This window comes from Sinocyclocheilus anshuiensis, unplaced genomic scaffold (assembly GCF_001515605.1).
Source record: "Sinocyclocheilus anshuiensis isolate Anshui unplaced genomic scaffold, SAMN03320099.WGS_v1.1 scaffold1637, whole genome shotgun sequence".
In the NCBI taxonomy this organism is placed as follows: Eukaryota; Metazoa; Chordata; class Actinopteri; order Cypriniformes; family Cyprinidae; genus Sinocyclocheilus; species Sinocyclocheilus anshuiensis.
In genome coordinates, this window is record NW_015540944.1 from 26,938 (window position 1) to 50,550 (window position 23,613).

At 36.6% G+C, this 23,613-nt stretch overlaps 1 protein-coding gene across 1 annotated transcript in view; it reads right to left on the reverse strand.

Annotated features, from left to right (window-relative positions):
* LOC107689760 (DNA nucleotidylexotransferase-like) overlaps positions 1 to 18,769 on the reverse strand; it is a 41,632-nt gene extending 22,863 nt beyond the window's left edge. Inside the window, exons 1-3 of the mRNA XM_016487904.1 lie at positions 18,269 to 18,769; positions 13,188 to 13,362; positions 3,212 to 3,328 (exon numbers count right to left, since the gene is read on the reverse strand). Of these exons, the coding sequence (XP_016343390.1) occupies positions 3,212 to 3,328; positions 13,188 to 13,362; positions 18,269 to 18,456 (480 nt within the window). The 5' untranslated portion in view covers positions 18,457 to 18,769. The remainder of the gene's footprint in view (positions 1 to 3,211; positions 3,329 to 13,187; positions 13,363 to 18,268) is intronic.
* Positions 18,770 to 23,613: the final 4,844 nt, after the last annotated feature.

Consider the following 23,613-nt stretch of genomic DNA (forward strand, 5'->3'; position numbering starts at 1 on the left):
CAAATATTGTCCTATCCTAACAAACCATACATCAATGGAAAGCTTAACACATGTTTAACACATTTAACACTTTGGAATACTCACCTAAGCCTGGTCTATTTTTAAAGAAGACAAGTGAAAGCATTTCAAAAAATGGAAATGTAAAAAAAAGTTTACTGTAAAGAAATGCACTGTACAAAAATGTTTTATTCTATCTACAATAAATATTTTACAAAATGTTCCAAATTTGAAGTTGACGTCACAAAAAAAATCGAGGTGAGTTTTTGTTTAGATGCTATACCAAAAACAGCAAATATGCATTTTCCTGTCACAAACTTTGCAGTTGTAGATAATAAAGACATATTTTTATATGCAAGCTGTAGTGTGCGGGATCCTCATTCTTCTTTTTTCTACAAGATTGTCTTTTTTGATCCTACGCACCTACGCATTATTGTCAGGTGTGCATGACCCTTGTACTAGTTTTCCATTTCCGTGGTATCGCTATGTCTGGTTTCAAAACGATTTTCACAGGATGAATTTTGAATGTTAAAGCTTTCAAATGATATCTAATTTAGTGATGACTGCTCAAATATGTGATAGGGAAAAAAATCCCCAATGCATTTATATGCACGATGCATGTCAACAAATGCGCAACCGCCGCAATAAAACACGCTGAAGGTAGACGAATTTGATGCAGCATTTAGATAAATATCTAAGGACTAAAATGCACACATATGATATTTGTAGCCTAAACAAAACCGATTATATCTCTCACAAACACCCTGAGCTCCTCTCATCTCACCCTGCTGTCCTTCAGCTCAATCATTATTCTCAATCATGTGTTTGCATTGCAGGTGTTTTTCTCTCCTGGCAATCAAGTCTCCGTTTTTTATTAAAATATCATATTTACCAGTGAAATACAGAAGAGATTTTAATCTGTGCTCTCGGTTACGGTTCACCTCGCCCTGTCAGTCTTTGGTGTTTTTCTCTTTCATCATAATTGATTTATTAACGTTGCTGGTCGCAAAATACGAGTCTCCGCAAATGTCAAATCTGAAACAAAGCATATTCTTACAGTTTTTCTCTGGATTAATGTTCAAAGCACCACAACACATCAGCTGTAATAATCAGCGAGCGACGCCTCGTGCATCCAAAAGCTCTTAAACCTCCAGCGTTTGTCAGTCTAATTCTGGCACTGAACACACACAGAAAGTTTAGCAGTTCTGGCAGCGTCTCAAGAGTTGCTTGTAATTTTCTTCACAGAAGCTCAAGGTGTTTATGTTCGAGTATCAAATAAATATTTAAAGCAGAACATGACTGAACTTTTGCTCGACAACTGATAACAGGCCTGTAACCTTCAAAGCACAAATCACAAGACAAAACAAAGGCCGTCTGGCGATTACGCCTGAGTTTCCACGTCTTGTGAGAAAATAAAAACATCTGCATGTGTTTATCTACATTTGACTAGACTAAATCTTTCCTATTTTTCACCTCACACTAGCTGATGTCTATGAGTAATGCCAGAAACACACACTACAATTTTGCCATCTGAGACTAAATTCATAGATTGTGAAAGAAAAATTGATTAAAGATAAGATAAACTAAGATAAACCACTTAGCAACACCCTGGTAACCATTTAGAACACTCTAGTAACAACTTAGCAACATCCTGGCAGCCACCAAAAACACTGTAGAAACCACTTAGCAATGCCCCGGTGACCACTCAGAATACCCTAGCAACCCCTTAGCAACATTCTGGTACCCAAAAAACCCTAGAAACCATCTAGCAATTCCCTAGTAACCACCTAGAACACCCTTGTAACAACTTAGCAACATCCTGGCAGCCACCATAAACACTGTAGAAACCACTTAGCAATGCCCTGGTAACCACCTAGAACACCCTAGTAACAACTTAGCAACATCCTGGCAGCCATCACAAACACTGTAGAAACCACTTAGCAATGCCCTGGTGACCACTCAGAATAACCTAGCAGCCCCTTAGCAACATTCTGGCACCCAAAACACCCTAGAAATCACCTAGCAATTCCCTGGTAACCACCTAGAACACCCTAGTAACAACTTAGCAACATCCTTGCAGCCACCAAAAACACTGTAGAAACCACTTAGAAATACCACGGTGACCACTGAGAATATCATAGCAACCCCTTAGCAACATTCTGGTACCCAAAACACCCTAGAAATCACCTAGCAATTCCCTGGCAACCACCTAGAACCCCCTAGTAACAACTTAGCAACATCCTGGCAGCCACCAAAAACACTGTAGAAACCACTTAGAAATAACCCGGTGACCACTCAGAATAACCTAGCAGCTCCTTAGCAACATTCTGGTACCCAAAACACCCTAGAAATCACCTAGCAATTCCCTGGCAACCACCTAGAACCCCCTAGTAACAACTTAGCAACATCCTGGCAGCCACCAAAAACACTGTAGAAACCACTTAGAAATAACCCGGTGACCACTCAGAATAACCTAGCAGCTCCTTAGCAACATTCTGGTACCCAAAACACCCTAGAAATCACCTAGCAATTCCCTGGCAACCACCTAGAACCCCCTAGTAACAACTTAGCAACATCCTGGCAGCCACCAAAAACACTGTAGAAACCACTTAGAAATAACCCGGTGACCACTCAGAATAACCTAGCAGCTCCTTAGCAACATTCTGGTACCCAAAACACCCTAGAAATCACCTAGCAATTCCCTGGCAACCACCTAGAACCCCCTAGTAACAACTTAGCAACATCCTGGCAGCCACCAAAAACACTGTAGAAACCACTTAGCAATACGCTGGTGACCACTCAGAATACCCTAGCAGCGCCTTAGCAACATTCTGGCACCCAAAACACAATGGAAACCACCTAGCAATGCCTTGGTATCCACCCAGGACACCATAGAAACTACTTTGTACAAGCAAACACAACTCATATTTTCTTGAAGACATGTAAAAGTCGTATGTCTGAGAGGACAGTTTCTAAAAGCAAATAATCCTTTGCAATGGTCGCACAGTGTACAGCTGAAGCAGCTAATGTGCGTGTTAATGAGGACGTGTTTGTGTGTGGTTCGGCCCCCTTCTGTTCTGTCCATACTGTGCTGCAAGTGGGCCAAAGATTAAAATAACTCAGGAGCACTGTGATGTTAGTTTTAAAATAATATCTCAGTGTCCTTTATGATGTTGGAGTTTGATTAGCATCACACATGTGTGTTTGTACTCACTGTAAAGATCTTATTGTGGTTGTTCAATGTCGTTCGTCTCTGGCAAGCATACGGAGACACAGCAGACTCCGGTTTGGCTGACGGATGTGCACACGACCTCTGATCCACAGCGGGATTCTGCTCATAAACAAACACACACAGAGAGAGAGAGAGAGAGACATAATTAAATCAGATAATGTACAGTCAATATTAGATGAATATAATCAATTGGCACAAACCAGTTCACAAAGCCTCTCAATATTTAACACATATAGAATAATTTTGCCATACTTACTTTTATTATTGGTGTTTGCTAAAACAAGCAGCAACACAGCAAAGCCCTAGCAACCACCTAGAATACCCTAGCACCTGCAGAGCAACATCCTAGCAACCACCCAGATCACCCTAAAAAAACAGTAATCCCAAAGCAACCACTCACAACACCCTAGCTACCACCTAGCAATGCCCTAGACCACTCAGAACACGTTAGAAACGACATAGCAAAGCCCTAGCAACTACATAGAGTATACTAGCAACTGCATAGCAACATCCAGGCAACCACTCAGATCACCCTAACAATGACAAAGTAAGGCCACTCACAAAACTCTTGCTATCACCTAGCAATGCCCTAGCAACCATCCAGGACACCCTAGCAACTGCACAATATCCTGGCAACCACATAGTAACACCCTAGCAACCACCCAAAATACCCTAGCAATGCCCTGGTAACCACCCAGAACACCTTAGAAATGACATAGCAAAGCCCTAGCTACTACCTAGAATATTCTTGCAACCACATCCTGGTAACCATCCAGATCACCCTAAAAATGACATAGTAATGCCTAAGGAGCCACATAGAAACACCCTTGCAACCACCCAGAATACCCTGGCAAAGCCCTGGTTACAACCTAAAACACCTTAGACACAATTATATAGCAAATATCTAGCAACCACCCAGAATACCCCTTGGTAACCACTTAGAACACAATAGAAATTACATGGCAATTCCCTAGCAACCACCCATATAGTCATAGACATAGTAATGCCTAAGTAACCACTCACAACCTCCTGCTGCACGATTATGACACAAATCATAATTGTATCCCTTGAAAATTGTAATTATTAATTACGATTAACACAATTTACATTGAATGATGTTTATACCATTGTTTGATGCAACTGCATGCCATATTTTTATATGAAAATAAACAAGCTGAAAACACTCTAACTGAAAAACTTTTAGTGCTTTTCTATAGTTTTATGCCTTAAATGTCAACTATACATCGGATTGGTTTCTTCTTTAAATTATAAAAAAGTAAAAATATGAATGGTATTATAATGTTATACTAAAACTAAAATTAAAATAATGGGAAAAAACCCTTAAGATAACATGTAGAAAGAAAAAAACACATTTTAAGCATGCAGAATAACATAAGTGGACTTTGAACGATTAATTGCCGCTTTGAACGATTATGTAATTGTGGCATCCATAATTGTAATCGCGATTAGAAATTCGATTAATTGTGCAGCCCTAACCCTAGTAACCACGCAGAACACTCTAGAAACTGCATAAAAACATCATGACAACCAGAGAGCAAGACCTTAGCAACCACTCAAAATACCCTATAAATGCCTTGGTAACCACCTAGAACACACTAGAAATGAAATAGCAGTTCCCTAGCAACCACCCGTAACACCCTATAAACTGCATAGGTCCATCCTGGCAACCATCCAGATTACCCTAAAAATTACATAGTAATGCCTAAGCAACCACCTAGCAACACCCTAGTAACCACCCAGAACACCTTAGGCGCTGCATAGCAACACCATAGCAACCATCAACAATACCCAAGCAACTGCAAAGTCATATCATGGCAACCACATAGCAACACCCTAGTAACCATCCAGAACACCTTAGAAGCTGCATAGCAACACCATAGCAACCACCAAGAATACCCAAGCAACTGCAAAGCCATATCATGGCAACCACATAGCAACACCCTAGTAACCACCCAGAACACCTTAGAAGCTGCATAGCAACACCATAGCAACCACCAAGAATACCCAAGCAACTGCAAAGCCATATCATGGCAACCACATAGCAACACCCTAGTAACCACCCAGAACACCTTAGAAGCTGCATAGCAACACCATAGCAACCACCAAGAATACCCAAGCAACTGCAAAGCCATATCATGGCAACCACATAGCAACATCCTAGTAACCACCCAGAAACCCTAAAAACCACCATGCAAAGCCCCGGTAACCACCTAGAACACCTTAGAATAACATAGCAACCACCTACCACATCCTAGCATGACGGTGGGATCTTTTGCGCTGTAAACACTCAGATTACCGTCAGAAAAGGTGAGAGTGTGGTTAACAAATGTTTATCTCATCGCACAGGAGTCACGATACCGGCAGGAAGCATCAGAATCAATTACAGCTTTATGATTTACAATTGCAGCCATAAAGGCTACAGCAGCTCCAATTTAGCCCTCATGAATTGGCGTTTGATTTAGGCGCTGAAATTTTCACCCCCCTTCCGACTCACTAAAGGATTACAGCTGTAATGTCAGCGCTCTGGGAATAATTGTTAGATGCGATGGGAGTCTGCACCCATGAAAATGACCTGCGCAATCATCTCGGCACATTGCGATAATGGCCGATTCAGAGATTCAGCAGGGAAAGTGAATGCTAACACGCTGTTCTGACCGCCAGCTATTTTAGAGGCATCACGGATCTGAATGAAAAGAGGCCTGATATCTTCACTCCCCTCCAGCAAAAGCATCAAGCTCTCAGAAGTGAGAAAAATCAGAGCCATTATTCGCCGTCAGGGGCATCACCTCCTTCACAAGCATAAAGAGTCTGCATATAATGCCTGTATTATGACTGTTTCAGGGCAAATCAGAAACTAATCTGGGCTCTTTTTCCCCATTATGTTATGATATTTAAAGGCACTTTCTGATTTAATTTCCCTTCCCATGAAACCAGACCTCACTGTGGGTCTTCACATGCCTTTTCACTGCCACTCAGACAAAAATATTCATTTCCAATGTCTAAAAAAAATCTCAATTTTCTCCTAAACAGCGGTAAGACTACACAGAGAGAAAATGGAGACTCAACAAGGTCTCAAACCGCTCAGATTTGCCAAGTATGAAATCCAAAGTCAAATATTTCCCATCAAATTCACATCAATTCCTAAAAAAAAAAATTTAGGAGGAACATTTGAGACAAAGCTAATTTTCAGTCCTGATCTATTACAGATCCCTGCATTTTGAAAAATAAATCAAATACTTTTTTTTTTTTTTATCTGATTTACAAAAAAAGGCCTGATATTACCTAATTTGATGACATTTTGATTCAAATATATTAATCTAATAAATATAATAAAATACATTTATATAATAAAACTTTCCTTAATTTACAGTATTTTCACAAAGTATGAAGATTTTTCAAGTTATATATAGAAACTTAAACTTAAAACTTACTCAAATTACTAAAACTGAAATACAAATGAATTAAAGATAAATGTACATATTTAAAAAATAATAAAAATTACAAAACACATATTACTAAAACTTAAACTAAATTTAAAAGTTTAAGTGATAACTACTATTAAAATGGAAGAAAAAATGAATTAAAGATAAATATAAATAATAAAAAAATAATAAAAATGACAAAAGCACATAACAAGATTACTAAAGCTTACACTAAAGCTAAAAATGTAATTACTAAAGTTACTAAAATGGAAATAACAAAGAAAAAAATGTTAAATGTTCATAAAACTGAAAAAATACAATATAAATATATTAGATATATTAATATATATCAAAATATGATGGGGTTTTTTTTCAAATTAAAATGATGGATGGACGGACGGACGGACGGACGGATGGATGGAAACTTTAATGCACTTCAAAATATGACAATAACAAAAGCAGTCAAAACGTCAACGATTCAAAACATATAATTTAACTTACAATATGCAAAGGAGTGGAAAAATGTTTAAATACTCGATTTAATGTCAAAGAACTTTATATAAACACATAAATAAGCTATTTTCACAAAATCTGTAATTTTCTGTGGCTGTTAGGATGCAGTAAAAGCAGAAAACATCAGGCTCACATTTGCATTTTCTTCTGTCACTGGCCATAATTCAGGATTAGGCATAAAATAATGAAATAATGTCATACATGTGAAAAATGGGCTGAGAATAGAACAGTTGCAATCTGGTACAGAGGAAGACAGGAATGCATCATATATAGTGAGGAAGTGTGACGTGCTTGAGCAAAACAGGCTATTTTTGGAATAGCAGCACAAAATTACTAAGAAAGAAATATTGGATTTCATTCGGCAGTTTAATAGAGCAATAGCATTTCTCTTGAGTGTCTCTCAACAAATTAAAAGTGCACTACATCTGGCACCAGGGGGCGCAATGCATCAATCACATCTGGAGGTCACAGACACTGAAAACAGGGTTTGTTTTTTTGACTGAAGATAGACTTCACCTCGAAACAATGTGCTGAAATGAATGCAGGTGAGGGAAGCGTCTGCTGCGGGTTAATGACCAACACTCGAGCAGGTGAGCCGTGGCGCTCGGGTTAATGAGATCACACCCTGAACACCGGCCCGGTTCGGGTTTACATCCCTCCTGATTGGGCCTCCGCTTCCTCTCCAAGTGCATGACTGATAGCGAAACAGATGTCTCTGAAGACACACACACACACTCATTTCACTCTCTGTACTCTTCCCTGATCGTCCCATCCCTCTAGATGGCAGCAAGAGGCGTATTTATCTGCATTTCTTACAATCATTACAAGTCAGTGGGTGTAAAAGCTGCAGCGTGTCGTCAGGAGAGAAAGAGAGCCGTGAAGGCGACTGAAGGCGACATTTTTAGAGCTCTAATAAAGGCAACTTCTTTTGAAGTTTTTGAAGTTTTTGAAGTTTTTAGCATTTCTACACCTCACACACACACACATCATACATCACTATAAAAGGAATAGTTCACAAAATACTTTTCATTTTAAGCTCAAATAACATTAAAAAATTATATTAGATGTAAAACTTGCTAACCAAAAAACAAAACAAAAAAAAAAGTTAAATTGGGGTACTAAAATTACTAAAACAAAAAACTCAAATAAATAAAAATGACAAAAAGCACCTAAAATTTCTAACATTTAAACTAAAATTAAAAGTTTAAGTGCTAAAATTGCTAAAACTGAAATAAAAATTATTTAAAGCTAAATAGAAATATTAAAAACAAAGTTTTTGTTAAATTAAATATATATATATATATATATATATATATATATATATATACATACATACACTACCAGTGTATAGAAAACCATAGAAATATAGAAAATTAGAAATATTACCATGGCAATAAACTGAAATAAGCTGAAGTACTAAATTTCAAAAACTAAAACTGAAATAAAAATGAATTAAACTTAAATAGAAATATATGTATTGCGCTAACTGAAATAAAGCTAAAAAAAATATCAATAATATAATAATAATATAAAAAGCAGATGAAAAACTCTAAAGTACTAAAGCTAAAAATAAATATTTAATATTTAAAAAATAAAATGACTAAAGCCCATAACAAACTGACTAAAACTTGACTAAAATTAAAATTAAACTGAAAAAAAAGCTAGAAATTAAAGGGGTCATATGATGCGATTTCAAGTTTTCCTTTCTCTTTGGAGTGTTACAAGCTGTTCGTGACTTTAAAATATTAAATTCTATAATATTTCTGTAGATCATGGCGCTAGTAAAGTAAGTTGCTTTGGATAAAAGCATCTGCCGAATACTTACATATATATATATATATATATATATATATAAATAACTCCGGTTCACACTAAATATTAAAAATGTCCTCAGTTTTATCACACTTTTACTCACTCAAAGCGTCATATGACTTGGAATATAGAATTTTTTGCCCATATGCGAGTTGCATAATGATTTTGCATGCAAATTTCTTCACAGAAATAACAGCATACAGATCTGTACTAAATGATGACAGAAGCCTCATTTTTGGCTGAATTAATCCTTTAATGTCGCAGATCAGTTACTGTCTTCTGCATCATTACCTGACTCTGATGTGTGGATCAATCAAAGCATCTTCATTTAAGCTGCTCGATGCTAAACGCCTCAATCAACGCCGGCCAAAAGTAAACAAGACCATTTCTGGTCTGCAGCACTGAAGCGGCTAAACGACGAACTCAAGTTCACAGTCATGAGTCCTGCGAGACACGCGGCGAGAACTTCTGCTCGTCTCTATCCCACTGAGAAGGAGAAGAAAGATTAATGGAGTTTGTGAAACAGGCAGCATATTTCTTTATTTGGGGCACATATGCTGCGGAAGCACCCACGGCGTTGTCCAGGGGTCTTCAGCGTCAGTCAGCGATGCGCTACGAGGCCCGGCGTCGCACTGATGCCTCTGTTTGACGCTGGCCTCACGGCTTTATGAAATGTGCTTCTGCAACCAACACGTGAAATGCAATGCCCTTTCCCATTATTTCCCAAAGCGGCTGTGAAGTTGCATTCTATAGGAATGTAATTTAGGCACATTCAAGCTCCGAGAACTCAACGCACGTGCCAAATGGATGGGGGGGAAATGCTTTTTGGAGATAAAATAAAAATTTGGCATTGAATCTGCATCATGAGTGTTTGCTGCTCACGCATTTGTACGACAACACGTGACACGTTTTAGTTGATCTATTCCTCTGCACTTCAATTTCAACCTTCATTTTTATGATGTGCATATCTTCATTATTTTAAATGTTCAGAACCCCTTTCAGGCTCACAGCGACACCTAGTGCTCTAGTAGTGATTACTACATCTGAGGACACAACCACCTAATGAACAACACGACAGATTTAAAGGAATAGTTCACCCAAAAATGGAAATGTGCTCACCCTCATGCCATCCGAGATGTAGATGAGTTTGTTTCTTAATCAGATTTGGAGAAATTTAGCATTGCATCAGTGTCTCTCAGCAATGGATGCTCTGCAGTGAATGGGTGCCGTCAGAATGAGAGTCCAAACAGCTGATAAAAACAGCTTGGCCTCTCCAGATGTTAACTGATGGACTGGAGTGGTGTGGATTATTGTGATGTTTTTATCAGCTGTTTGGACTCTCATTCTGACGGCACCCATTCACTGCAGAGCAAAATATGTCTAATCCCTTATTTTATTTATTTATTTTATTTTTATTTCTAGTTTATATACTTACATACATTAGTAATTCATTTTGCACTACATGCTTAATACTTTTTATATATTATTATTATTACTATTGTTATTATTTTTTTCTTTCTGTTAATACATATGTGTACTATTTGTAAGCAGTCCAGCTGCAATTGCTTTGGCAATACAAATGTATAATTTTTGTCATGCCAATAAAGCACTCTTAAATTGAAATTGAAATTGAGAGACAGAGAGAGAGAGACACAGAGACAGAGAGAGAGAGAGACAGAGACAGAGAGAGAGATAGAGACAGAGACAGAGAGACAGAGAGAGAGAGACAGAGAGAGAGATAGAGACAGAGACAGAGAGACAGAGAGAGAGAGACAGAGAGAGAGAGACAGAGATAGAGACAGAGACAGAGACAGAGAGAGAGAGAGAGAGAGAGAACTACATGTTGTAGAATCAAATAGAACTACACTGTTTAGATAGCAACATTCTTTTGAAACAACACCATTGTCTATGGCCACATCCTTGACTGTAAAATGACTGCAAAAACTGCAATTTTAAAAAACTTTACAGTTCAAAAAGTACAAGTTTTGACAAAATAAGGTTTTACAAAATTATAAAACTTACATTCAGCCAAATAAATGATTTAAAAGGCAAAAAGTGATTAGGTTGCAGGTATGAAACTAATTTTGTCTGAATGCCATACAATTTTTTTTTCCAGTATATGTGTCTTGTTTTAAAGACATTATTGATATTAATAATTATAAGACATTTCTACTGGACAAATATTCAAGAATACTAATTTAAAAAATTTAATTGGTTATTAATTAATTATGGGAGTCAGTACGTTTTGATACATTTGGAAAAACTCTGGGTTAAGTTTCTAATTTGCTATTCATGAGGTTAATAATATTAAATGAACTAGTGCAAAATGTCACAAGCACACGACCTGTTTGAATTACTACTTGTGCATTTAACCTGTTTGCCGTCAACATTTCGACTGTTGATGCTCAATCTAAACAGCGTGTGAGCGTTTAGCACATGAATATGAGGCCAGCACTGATTCGTTTATGATTCTAGCACTGCACGAATCAACGTAGATGCCATATTTCATTTGTACAGTCCATTCAGTAGACTGTAAAGTCTTTATGTTTTAGGTCACGTCTAATTTATACATGTTTTTGAACACTAGAAAGGTCCGTCGTCCCAAAGTCAGTGGGTTTTATGAACGGGTTTTTGGTTCAGTGTCTGAAATAAGGTCTGTGGTGAACACACGCTCCAGTAATACCTTTTTTTAAAGCTCTTACTTTTTGCTGACAAGAGTCTAAGTGGGACTACAGAAGTTGTGGGTGACTTTAAATATCATCAAGTCGAACAGATAAACTCAGCTACTTACTAGTCGCTTGCTGTGTTTATAATCACACTCTTGTAAACTATTCTAACTCAAACGTTCAGGGAAAATGTGTTTTAAATAAAGACTAAAAGAGCTTCAAAATTCATAAAAGTGGTGTGCATTTGTGAAGATTAGAAACATTTGTTAGAATCATAAACAATTGGTAATCGCAAAGCTTATTCTTTCTATTTAATGGAAGCAGAATCAGTGTTATTTGACATTATATAGTTTGAATTACCTTTTATTTTTATTATATTTTATTTTTGTTGTAATTTTAGTTAATTTTAGTAATTTTGTTGTGGTTTTTTTTGTCTATATAGATTAAGTTTTTGTTCATTTAGTTTTATTGTTTCATGCGTTTTATATTATTTCAGCTAATGTTTATTCTATTTTAAGTATTGAATTTTTTATGGTTTTCATTTTAGTTAACGATAATAACCTTGAGTGATTTCATGGGTGAAACAAATGTTAACGCCAACAGATTTGTTCATTTCTTGAGCTAGACTTTATTTTTATATTTTCGGTTTTCATTTTTGCTAAATCTTTAGTAATTTGGTTTATTGCTTTTATTAAGTTTTAGCTTTCAGTTTTAGTTATTTGGTACTTCAACAAACTAAAGAAAAATGATAAATGTTGCCTTGGCAACTAGCTGTTTTTGAATAACTTTTCTGTATTTTATATTATTTTAGGTAATGTTTATTTTATTTTTATTTCAAGTAATGATTTTTTTAATGGTTTTAGTTTTAGTTTAAATAACCCTGAGCACGAATGTGAACGCTAACGGATTTGTTCATATTTTGAACACATTTTCTGATTTCATTTTTATCTTAGTTAAAGTTTTAGCAATTTTGTTGCGTGTTTTACATTTTAATTAACTTTTGCTTTTTAAAGGTTTTTTATAAAGTTTTAGTTTTTGTTATTTTAACTTAAAATAAACAAAAATGAGAAATGTTGCCTTGGCAACTATTTATATATTTCTTCAATATTTTAGTTCATATTTATAGTAATGAAAATGTTTTGTTTTTCTTAGTTAGTTCGTTATTTTAGCTAAGGTTTTTGGCAATGTGTTGTGTTTTTTATTTTTATTCGCTTTTGCTTTTTAAAAATGTCTACATATAGTTTTTACTAAGTTTTAGTTTTTGTTAGTTTACTACTTCAACTTTAAACAAAAATGAGAAATGTTGCATTAGGATCTTAGGATTTTAGTTGATATTTTAAGAAATGAAAACATTTTGTGAGTGCACATTTGTGCAGTTTTAGTTTTAGTTAATGATAAAAACAAAATTGAGAGGCAGAATTGCGTGATTTCACAGGTGAAATGCACGGGAATGCTAACAGATTATGGAAAAAAAGACAGAAACCCCACTGCTGTTTGCCATATGAGCTTCTCGAGTGCACTTACTTGTATGTAATGTCTGGTTTGCACAGGCACGGGCCGGCCTGCGCTCATGCTCTCAGTAAACCAGCTGATGTGCAGCACATGTTTATCATGCATCTCTCTAAAGCCCTGCTCCTCGAGCCAGCTCCACAGCTCCTGCGCCGCGTTCCCCTCCGACACGACGTGCGTCACATCAGTGCTGCCAAACACACACACACACACACACACTTAGACGCACATAATGCATCCCAGATCGTGTGGCACATAAGTAGCTGTTTTCAAGCACCTTAATCCAGTTTCACATCTACTTTACAACTGATTGATTCTCTCACACACACCCACGCGCGGTTTTAATTTCTCTAGTGGTTCTCGTGATCGGATTATACTGTATGAAATCAAATCAGGTGGACTCTCACACATTAGGATGTGAATGTGACTGTGTGATGATCGGAAGCACATGCATAACACACACACACACACACAGTCCTGAGCTTTCAGCACTTTGCTAAATGACTGTTGCTGCGTCTCAATGTGCCTATACTTATACAACGCCCTTAAAGTATGTACTCTTTTGGTGAAGAAAAAGTACACACTTTTGAGTGTGTAGTAGAAGAGTTTTTTTTTTGTTTTGTTTTTTAAGTATAACAAAAAAATCACAAGTTTACAGAACAAATTGGCATACAACTTACATTCAAGGACAACAGTTTTAAAAGGGGCTTAGACTAACAGAATTTTAAAAAAATATTTTAAAAATACCATTAAATAAAGAACATTCATTCTTTAAACCATCTATATTAATAAATATAGATTAAACACAGGGGATAAAACAAAAACATTATAATAAATAATATTTATCAAATAAATCTAACAAAATTCCAGCTTTTATATTTTTGGTTTTTGACAAAGTTTTTGAGTATTGTCTCTTTTATAGTATTTTTATTGTCTCTTTTATAGTATTTACTATAAGTTTTTTATAGTAAAACTTATTTTTTTGTATTTACTTATTTCTATTTAGTTTTAATTTAGTTTGCAATTAGAAGTCAGAGACGCTGATGCAAACTCTTTCAGAAATTATCTGAATTTTATAGCTCTATATACTTCCACTGCATGACTGATTTGTGTCTATTTTTATTCCTCCGAAAGGAATTTTAGCAGAAGCATCCAAGCTGATGCTGAGCAATGAACGAGCAACCTGTGAGCAACAACATTTTCCTCTTGCATCAAACTCCACTGGAAGCTAATCGCCCTTTGATTGATTCCAACAGCTTCAATATAGCATAAGATGTGCATTATGAATGTCATAACATCTAATCTCCAGCCCTTCCCGTGCAGCGTCTCTGTGCCGTCTCTATCACGACACGCATCCGTGTTCAGCGTAATACCCAGGGGATTTATTATAGGGCATTGTACTATCAGACTCGTACTGATATCAAATCCTCACTGGCTTATAAAATGTCATTTTTCAGCTTATCACGACGGGTTTCCTGTGGTTGGCTGCAGACAGCAGCACGCAGCCGTAGGCCACTCGAGCTCAAGCTGCATTTCTGGGAATGGTGCCATCGCTCAGCTGGGTACGGCACGCTACGGCAAACTTCTGGCTGCTGTTATGCTCGTCTACCCAAACAACTCCCACTGGTGCTTCTCCACCTGCACAAACTGGCACCAACAGCCCCGGATCGCTTCTGACCAAGCAGCCATGAAGAGAAGAATAACAGACGACACTTCACACGTGATGTTCAGCACATTACACACTTCAAAACAAGTATGTCTGTGCTTGTAAAGTTCGTTTTTTTATTGAAGCAACTGATTCATTCTGTTAATCAAGCTTTTAATAGCCAGTTTCTGTGCTGTTGTTATCACAATGTCATTTTCTATGCAACCTACTGTCTAGAAACTCATCGAGAATCCAGCCGCCCTAGTCATTATCACGGTGATTTGCATAAAATTGTATGCAAATTAAAATATTTAATTACACAGTGAAAAATAGAGCTTTTAATTGTTTGTCAAAGAGATGTACGTCACTCACCGTCTCTAAATAGGGAAAATCTCTCTACTGGGATCTGAATGTCTCTGAGTGGGATTTAAAGGAACAAACAAACCCTCTGACTGTTTTCACACTTGGTTGATCAGTTTTACATACATTTACCATTGGCGCTTGTTAAAATATACAAAATTTTAAGCCAAAGCAACCATTAAAACCTAAATGTGTTTCTATGAAAACTGGCCATTCACTAAAAACATATCTACTATATCTATATAATAAAATGTTTTGTTGAGATATTCCGACTTCTGATTAAGTGCTGTTCAAATTCCTTAAAATGCTTGTGCGAAAGATTTAATGCTTAAAGGGATAGTTCACCCCAAAAATGAAAATTGGCTGTTTTCATCCAAGATAGGTGACTTTTTTTCTTTAGTAGAACAGTAAAGATTTTATTTATTTTTTTGCTGAAACCGTGTGATTCATAACATGCAAGTCTACGTGTTTTTAAGAATTAAAAAAGCATATCAAGGATCACAAAAATAATAGGCCTACCTCTAGCTCCTGTTTGAGGTCTTATGAAGTGAAACGGTTAGTCTGTGCAAGAAACTGAACATTATTTACAACAAGCCTACCTGTAATTCATGCCTCAGGCAAACTGTCCGGAGTGATGGTATGTTACTGAAGCATCGAGGCACGTAGCAGGGTTGCCAGGTCTGTGTAACAAAACCAGCCCAACTGCTACTCAAATACAACCCACAGCAGCAGTATAAAAGGAGCCCAATTCCACGTGGGTTGCCAAGTCCGCGTTTTTTTCCACGGAATTGTGCTTCTTTTTAAACTGTTGTTTAGCAATGGGTTGATTTTTCTCCGTGGGTTAAAGGTTTGAAATATTTCATAAATTACATTTGACATTCTTGTATTGAAATATTTTGCATTCTACCTATATAAAACTGCACTAAATGTTAAGTTTTGTGAAGGAGGGCCACGGGTAGGAGGCATTTGAGCTGTGTTTATGATCAATGTGCATAAAAATGACTGTAAAATATGTATTTTAGGTATGGAAATTACATATTTTGAGTTTTGATATTTGGTCATTGCTCTCTCATTGGGCTGTTTTTGACTGGCATGGGCTAGTTTTGTCACACAGACCTGGCAACCCTGCACTGTACGGAGCAGAGCAGATGTTTTCAGGTTAGAATTGTAGCATATGATTTCCAACGGAACTAAAGGATCTTTTATTTCTATAAAAAAGCAAAACGACAAGAGGACCCGCGCTATATTTTTTTGACCGACCGCTCCCACAAGATTTGCATTGGGTCCCGCAGGATCCCAATCCCAATGCAGCCCTCTATTTCAGACCGAAGACCAATGAGCAGATGATATGAGCATGCATGAATCGAGAACTTGAATTAAGGGGCGAAACGAAAGTTTTTATGGTTTCTGAGCTGATAAAGGCTAGTTTATTCACTTTATATGCGTAGACATGTAAAACATCCACGTTTCACATCATTATTGGGTGCTTTAATAATATAATTGGCGTATATTGTGTGATTATGTAAACGAACTAGTGAACTGAACCAGTTAATTTAAAAACAAACTGTCCGAAAGAACCAGTTTGCGGAAAAGAATCAGCTTTCCCCGTTTGCCCGAGGCTCTGCAATACAACTAATAATGTTGTGTTACAAGGCTCACCCTTAAATAAACACATCCCAGCACAACTCAGGTTCATTTAAGTAGAAATCCCCAAGATTTATTGTTGGCTTTACATACACAAGACACTTTACTCACAAATTACCCAAGCACAAGTTGAGCATTAAACCATGCAAAAGCAAAAAAACAAAAACAAAAATCATGCAAAAAAACAAAACACACAATCAACAAAACCACCAAATTAATTAAAAAATAAATAAACCTTGTGAATCACAATTCATCAAATACATTACATGCAAAAATAGCTCAACTCTGCTTAAACACTAAGCATGTAAGCGTCCTTGTAAAGCATGTATAAACAATGGGGAAAACAAACAGTAGACAAACAAAAAAAAAAAGAAACTAGTCCGCCCGAAAGTCTAGTTTGGACTAGTGGCGGACTAAAGGAAATACCCAACAAAAACAAACATTCCACCCCAAAACAAACTGAAACTCAAATTACAACAAGAGCAACAAATGGGCTCCGTAGAGCTATCTCAAGGATCCAAGAGAATCCATATGTGAACCTCTCGGATGTATACGAACCATATCCGCCAGCCAGAAACAAACGCACCTACCATTCTTGTTCCTACCGCTAGTCTTTATACATAACTAACCACACCCCCTTAATATACGACTTTACTCCCTAGGTGTCACCCACCAACATTCGTAAATAATCTTTATTGCACAGACCGATCGTTTCGCTTCGTAAGACGTCAATATATCGTCAGGAGTCACGGGTATTCATTTTGTGTTCCTTAATATGCTTTTTTTTTAATTCTCAAAAACCATGGGCCTCATTTATAAAAAAATCCACGCCTAACGTTCATATTTATAAAAACGGTCTTTGACATGGAAAAGAGCTTCAGGGTCTGAGCAGACGCATGCACTTTTGTTTGTCCGAGTTTTGGAACTATAAGCCATTCTTTCCGCTTGTAAAAATTTGGACATTGTCAGGTGCTCTTTTATAAGTCAATGACATTAATTAGACATGGTTTACAAGGCGGAGATCTGAAGCTGTTCAGCTGCGCACAATTTCAAGATCATTGCAATTTATAGATTTCACATCTAAAAGAGAGTCGTACGCACATTTTCTGTGCATACGTTCGTTCTATGAATCACACATACGCACTTTGAGAAATGATCGTAAAATCAAATTTAGGATGCTTTCTACGCAGTATTTTATAAATGAGGCCCCAGCTGCTGACTTTCATTTTATGAATCACCAAGGACCTCGGTTTCAGCTATAAATCTTCTTTACTGTTCTACTGAAGAAAAAGTAGTCCCCCACATCTTGGCCTGAGGGTGAGTAAATTAACAGCTAAGTTTTATTTTGGGGTGAACTATCCCTTTAACCGGGCTGTGATAATGCTAAACTCTGGAATATGAATTATGGAATCTCACCTCATCCACTCGGTTGTTTTCTGTCACGTACCTGAGAGCGTCGTCTACGCAGAAGCCCTTAGATCTTGCGAGATTAGACAGAAAATTCCTCCTGCTTTTTCCCATCCTCCTCTCCACCAGGTACAGAGTCACATCCCTGAACTTCACCTCCTCGTGACCCCGAGTGAAGGCAACTTCAGGCCGCCGACGCTTTCGAGTAGGAAGAGCTGTTGGAAACATCTCTGAACAAGGGCCTGGGCTTCTGTCGCCTATTCTTCAAAGTTGCATGGGGTGATGTCTTATTTTTCTTTGAAAGACAAAACTGGCAGTTGGTGTGGCGTGTTTGTTTATGGTTTTGGCAAAGAGTGGAAGAGTCTTGCAACAGGTGCTTTTGATTTGGCACTCGTTCTGATAGGGCACTGCCAAAACTACCACTAACAGATGGATGCAGAACACCGGTGGTCACAGGGAAGAAAAAAGGAAAATAATAAATGCACTGAGGGAAAAGTTGAATAAGTATGTTTTCACAAATTCACTGGTATGGCAATGTGACACCACAGGCCTTTATACCACATAATCACACACATTAACGGCTGATTCTTTAATTAGGGCCATTTTTGAACATATAAAATATAAAAGAGATGAGTTGTTTCTGAATAGAAATCCTAAGCTTTGCTTGATTTGGAAAATACACAAAGCTACTCTCTAATCTCAGATATTGATATTTTCATCATTTACTTCCTCATGTCAGTCAGTCCAAAGCTATGTCTTTCACAAAAGACAACAAATTAACATATTTTGAAGAACACTGGTAACCAAACAATGTTAAGGCTCAATGGCTTCCACTGTATGGACAAAAAAACACTTTTCTCAAAATATCTGGTTCCAGAAAAGAATGGCATGAGGGGTGAGTAAATGATGACAAATGTTCATTTTTGGGTGAAATGTCCCTTTAAAATCTTAATATGAGATGTGTGACTGTCACTTCTCATTTTCATCCTAAACGTACAGAAAATTCATAAAACAAATGTTCGTAAAAACACCTGTCATGATGATAATGATAAAAAACAATCTCAATATAAATGAAGTAACATTTTTTCAGAAAAACCATGTTCAAATGTATCAAGTACGATCATCAGGCTACTGAATACTGTTTATTCATCTCTCAATCATCATTGTACTGCATTGCATTATGTTTTGAACTAAGCATTTGAATCTCATCTTACTAAGACATATTATTGGAGATACAGAGTGACGACTGATATTCATATAATTTGATATAAGGATCTGCTATAAAGATCTCACTGATTTATATTACAAGTATCAGAATTTAATCTTACGTTTTGTCCATATAAATATCAGCATCTGCACCAAATTACACATTTTTGATCAGTTTGGACCTCTGAATAAAATTGAGCTGTTTTTTTCCTCTGTATTCTCACTATATCTTACTATATGAGCCAAAAAAGAATGAAAAACACAAACGCAAAAGTCAAGACTTTTAGACTAGTTTCCCTAATTGAAGAATCACCTACATTGCAAAATCATCCTCTTCTATAACACAAGACATGGGCAGTATTAGCCTACATAAAAAAAGACATAAACTGATGCAAACATTGCAAATCCACTAGAAAAAGGACTTTAAACCAAGCACCTTTGACATAGGGTGAATTCAAGTAAATTGGGACACTTTTTTCATTGAGATGACTGTGAAAAATTGCCTAATTATCCTAAATAACCCTATTGTACTATAAAGCAATAGTATGTGCCCCCCTCTTTCTAATAAATGTGACCCTGGAGCACAAAAGCAGTCTTAAGTCGCTGGGGTATATTTGTAGCAATAGCCAACAATACATTGTATGGGTCAAAATTATAGATTTTTCTTTTATGCCAAAAATCATTAGGATATTAAGTAAAGATCATGTTCCATGAAGATATTTTGTAAATTTCCTACCATAAATATATCAAAACTTAATTTTTGATTAGTAATATGCATTGCTAAGAACTTCATTTGCACCCTCAGATTCCAGATTTTCAAATAATTGTATCTCGGCCAAATATTGTCCTATCCTAACAAACCATACACCAATGGAAAGATTATTTATTCAGCTTTCAGATGATGTATAAATAAAAAAAATTGACCCTTATGACTGGTTTTGTGGTCCAGGCTCACATATGGCTTTGGCTGTTGCAGTAATTCAACCCAAATCTCACCACCAAAGTCAGCAGATAATATGGATGTAGCATTGTGCACAGGGCTGTCGTCAAGCTGGTGTAGAAAAACACCCTTCATTAAGTGTTGCAACAAAATCCAAAGCACACAATTCCCTTGATTTCATCATTTTATGTGTAGCCCCTTACGAAAAAGAAGTTTATTCAAGTGTGCTATTAGTATACTTCTTTTAAACAAGCAGATACCCTGTTCTTTCTTTTGGTGTTTTGTATGTTCAGATATTTATATAACAAAATATATACAAATTAATACCTAAATAGGGACATAGTAGTATACTTAAAGTATGATGTAAAGTTCACTTAAAGAAAACTTACGAGTATACTTGCAGTATAAAACTACTAAACTAGTAGTTTACTAAGACTATACTTCAAAGTGTACTAAAAATGCTACTACAAGTATTTAATTAGAAAATCAGTATTCATATAAGTTCACTTTTAGTATAGTTGCAGTACAAGCTAAAAATATTGTTGTAAACTAGTTGTGTACTCAAAGTTTACTACTGTTATACTTAAAGTATACTTAAAAGTATACTTTTATATACTAGAAAGTGGGCCAATTTAGTCACAAGGAGTATTGAAATAGCACACTTACAAGTATACTACTAGTACACTGATATTTGTATACTTGCTACATAAAGTATACGTAAAAATATACTTGAACTTTACTTAAGTATACTTACTAAAATAAACTTGAAGTATACTACTTTTTGGTAAGGGGCATTAAGAATTGTCCTCATGGAAATCACTGGAACCTGTTAATTATAAGTCGTCCACATGCTTTCGGTCATTTAGTGTATTTTCAACACCATTTGGGATACATCTGTCTAACTTTGGCATATCTGAGATGGACAGTGTGCAAATTGGGATTCAATCCATATGTTTGCAGCCACAGAATCTCTGAAAACAATACTTACACGAGTCTGTTTCAAGCTGTTTTCCAGTCACGCAGTGAGAATATATTCATGTTCTGCAGGTGCATCTGAGTGAACTTTACCTTGTTTTTCTTGTTGCATCTCACAAGTGCTGGACTGAATTTCTCCACCGAGTTGTCGTGGGATTTGAGAGGGCTGGTCAGAGTGATAAACCTCTACAGCTGTCCAGTAACGTCCAGCGGTTTCCTCACAGACAAGGCACATATGAAGTACAGCACACCAGCCTGTTCCTACCGCACCACCATCTGCCTGAGCAAGCTAATGAGCCTCTACCCGCTAAGAAGAATCCCTTCATTAGCTGCTGAATGGACGCTAAGTACCATATGTAGAGATGAACTGGTCATTGAGGGCTTTTTAGATCTTTATTATGCCTCTTCTTTACAGAAGAACTCACACTGTTTCCCTCAGCACATCATTCACTTCCAGCGTTGTATATTTATTCTATTGACGCTCTGTTGAGTTTTATTCCCAGTTTATTTTTCTGGTTATTTTGCTCGCCTTTGTCTTCATCTCTGTTATTCTAATGCATGCTTTTCTAAGCATTCGTATTACAGTTTTCACCTGGTTATTGATAAAACAGGTGCACAGCTCTGGTTTCTACTGTAGATATGACTCGGGTCTCATATAGAGAGATGAAAATTTTCACCTGCTTTATCACTGAGAATTATCATTCTCTCAACTTCATCCAGTAAAAAAAAAAACATACTAGTGAACACCCTAGTAACCACACAACGATAGAGCACAACAGTCAGTAAAATCCCTTTCATTTTCTCCATATAGGAACTGATTTTTAATAATGAACCATAAAGAAACAGAAAGGTGAAGGAAGTTAACTGTAGTTGGGAAGTAATCATTCTGAACTATTTACAAATAATATTTTAAAATATGCACACATGCATTTTATGCACATGTCGAAAATGCCAATCTTGTAATATTCAGTTATACATGAATCACGTAAACGATACCATCTCAGTCATTTTAACAATTTAGACTTTTGTGTTCATCTGCTTCTCCCATTTGCTCTTTTCGCATGGACTATCACTCAGATACAACAATAATTTCTCAAATATTTATTACAATACTGATAAACTGAACATTCACTGGATGCTTTTAGCTGATTTCCTCTTGAACTGTCAGCAACTGAACTGCAGTGCTCAAACTATTTCAAATATAGTCAATTAAGCTCCACACTCGATCATAACGCACAATGTTTCCATCTAACATGTATTTTGAGCTGCAGCTCGTCATATTAATGGAGTGTTTCTCTAGTTAGCAGTAATATGTTCTAGATTTGTGTTGGATGTTATCTTTGGAATGTAAATATGGATATTTTATTTGTAAACATCGAACTTTTTCTCTTATTTCAGTTACTGTCATAAAACTCGCGAGTTAAGTCAGTAGTAGTGCTGACAGTGTCGTGTAAACATGACTGAAGACGAGAAAAGAGGAGGAACAGACGAACCGATTCAGTTGAGTGAGTCATTTATGCTGGAACCGCTCCGATTGATTCAAACTCCTGACTTCGATCATTCCATTCAAGCGACTCTTTTGGTCAACAATAGGAGAAGATCTCCTAGAAGTGTTGAGCATCAGTCTGGCAAGGGGTATACTGCCTCAAAGAGCAGTGTTGACCCTTCTACCGAAAAAAGGAGGTCTTGGAGACATAAAATGTTGGCGTCCAGTTTCTTTGCTCTGCAGTGACTACAAGCTTTTATCAAAGGTTTTAGCTAACAGACTGGCTAATGTAATGGACAGTGTTATCCATCCTGATCAAACCGGTGTCCCAGGTAGATCGATATTTGACAACATTGCTTTTATTCGTGATCTTATCAAAGTCTCCGAGATGCTAAACCTAAATTATATTATTAATTTTATTTTGTTAGATCAAGAAAAAGCTTTTGAGCATGTAGAGCTTCTTTTTTTTTTATGGAAGGTTTTAACTGCATTTGGCTTTAGTGAGAATTTTATTAATTTTTTATTTATTTATAGTGATGTGGAGAGTATTTTAAAGGTCAACAGCGGTTTATGTGCTCCTTTTAAAGTTTTTAGAGGTATAAGACAGGGTTGTGCATTATCTGGTATGTTATACTCTTTAGCAACTGAGCCTTTGTTACATCAGATAAGGTGCAAACTTCAAGGTGTATGTAATGTTACCAGAATGCAGGAATAAATTCATACTGTGTGCCTATGCAGATGATGTGACAGTATGTGTCAATGGACAAAGTGATATTCA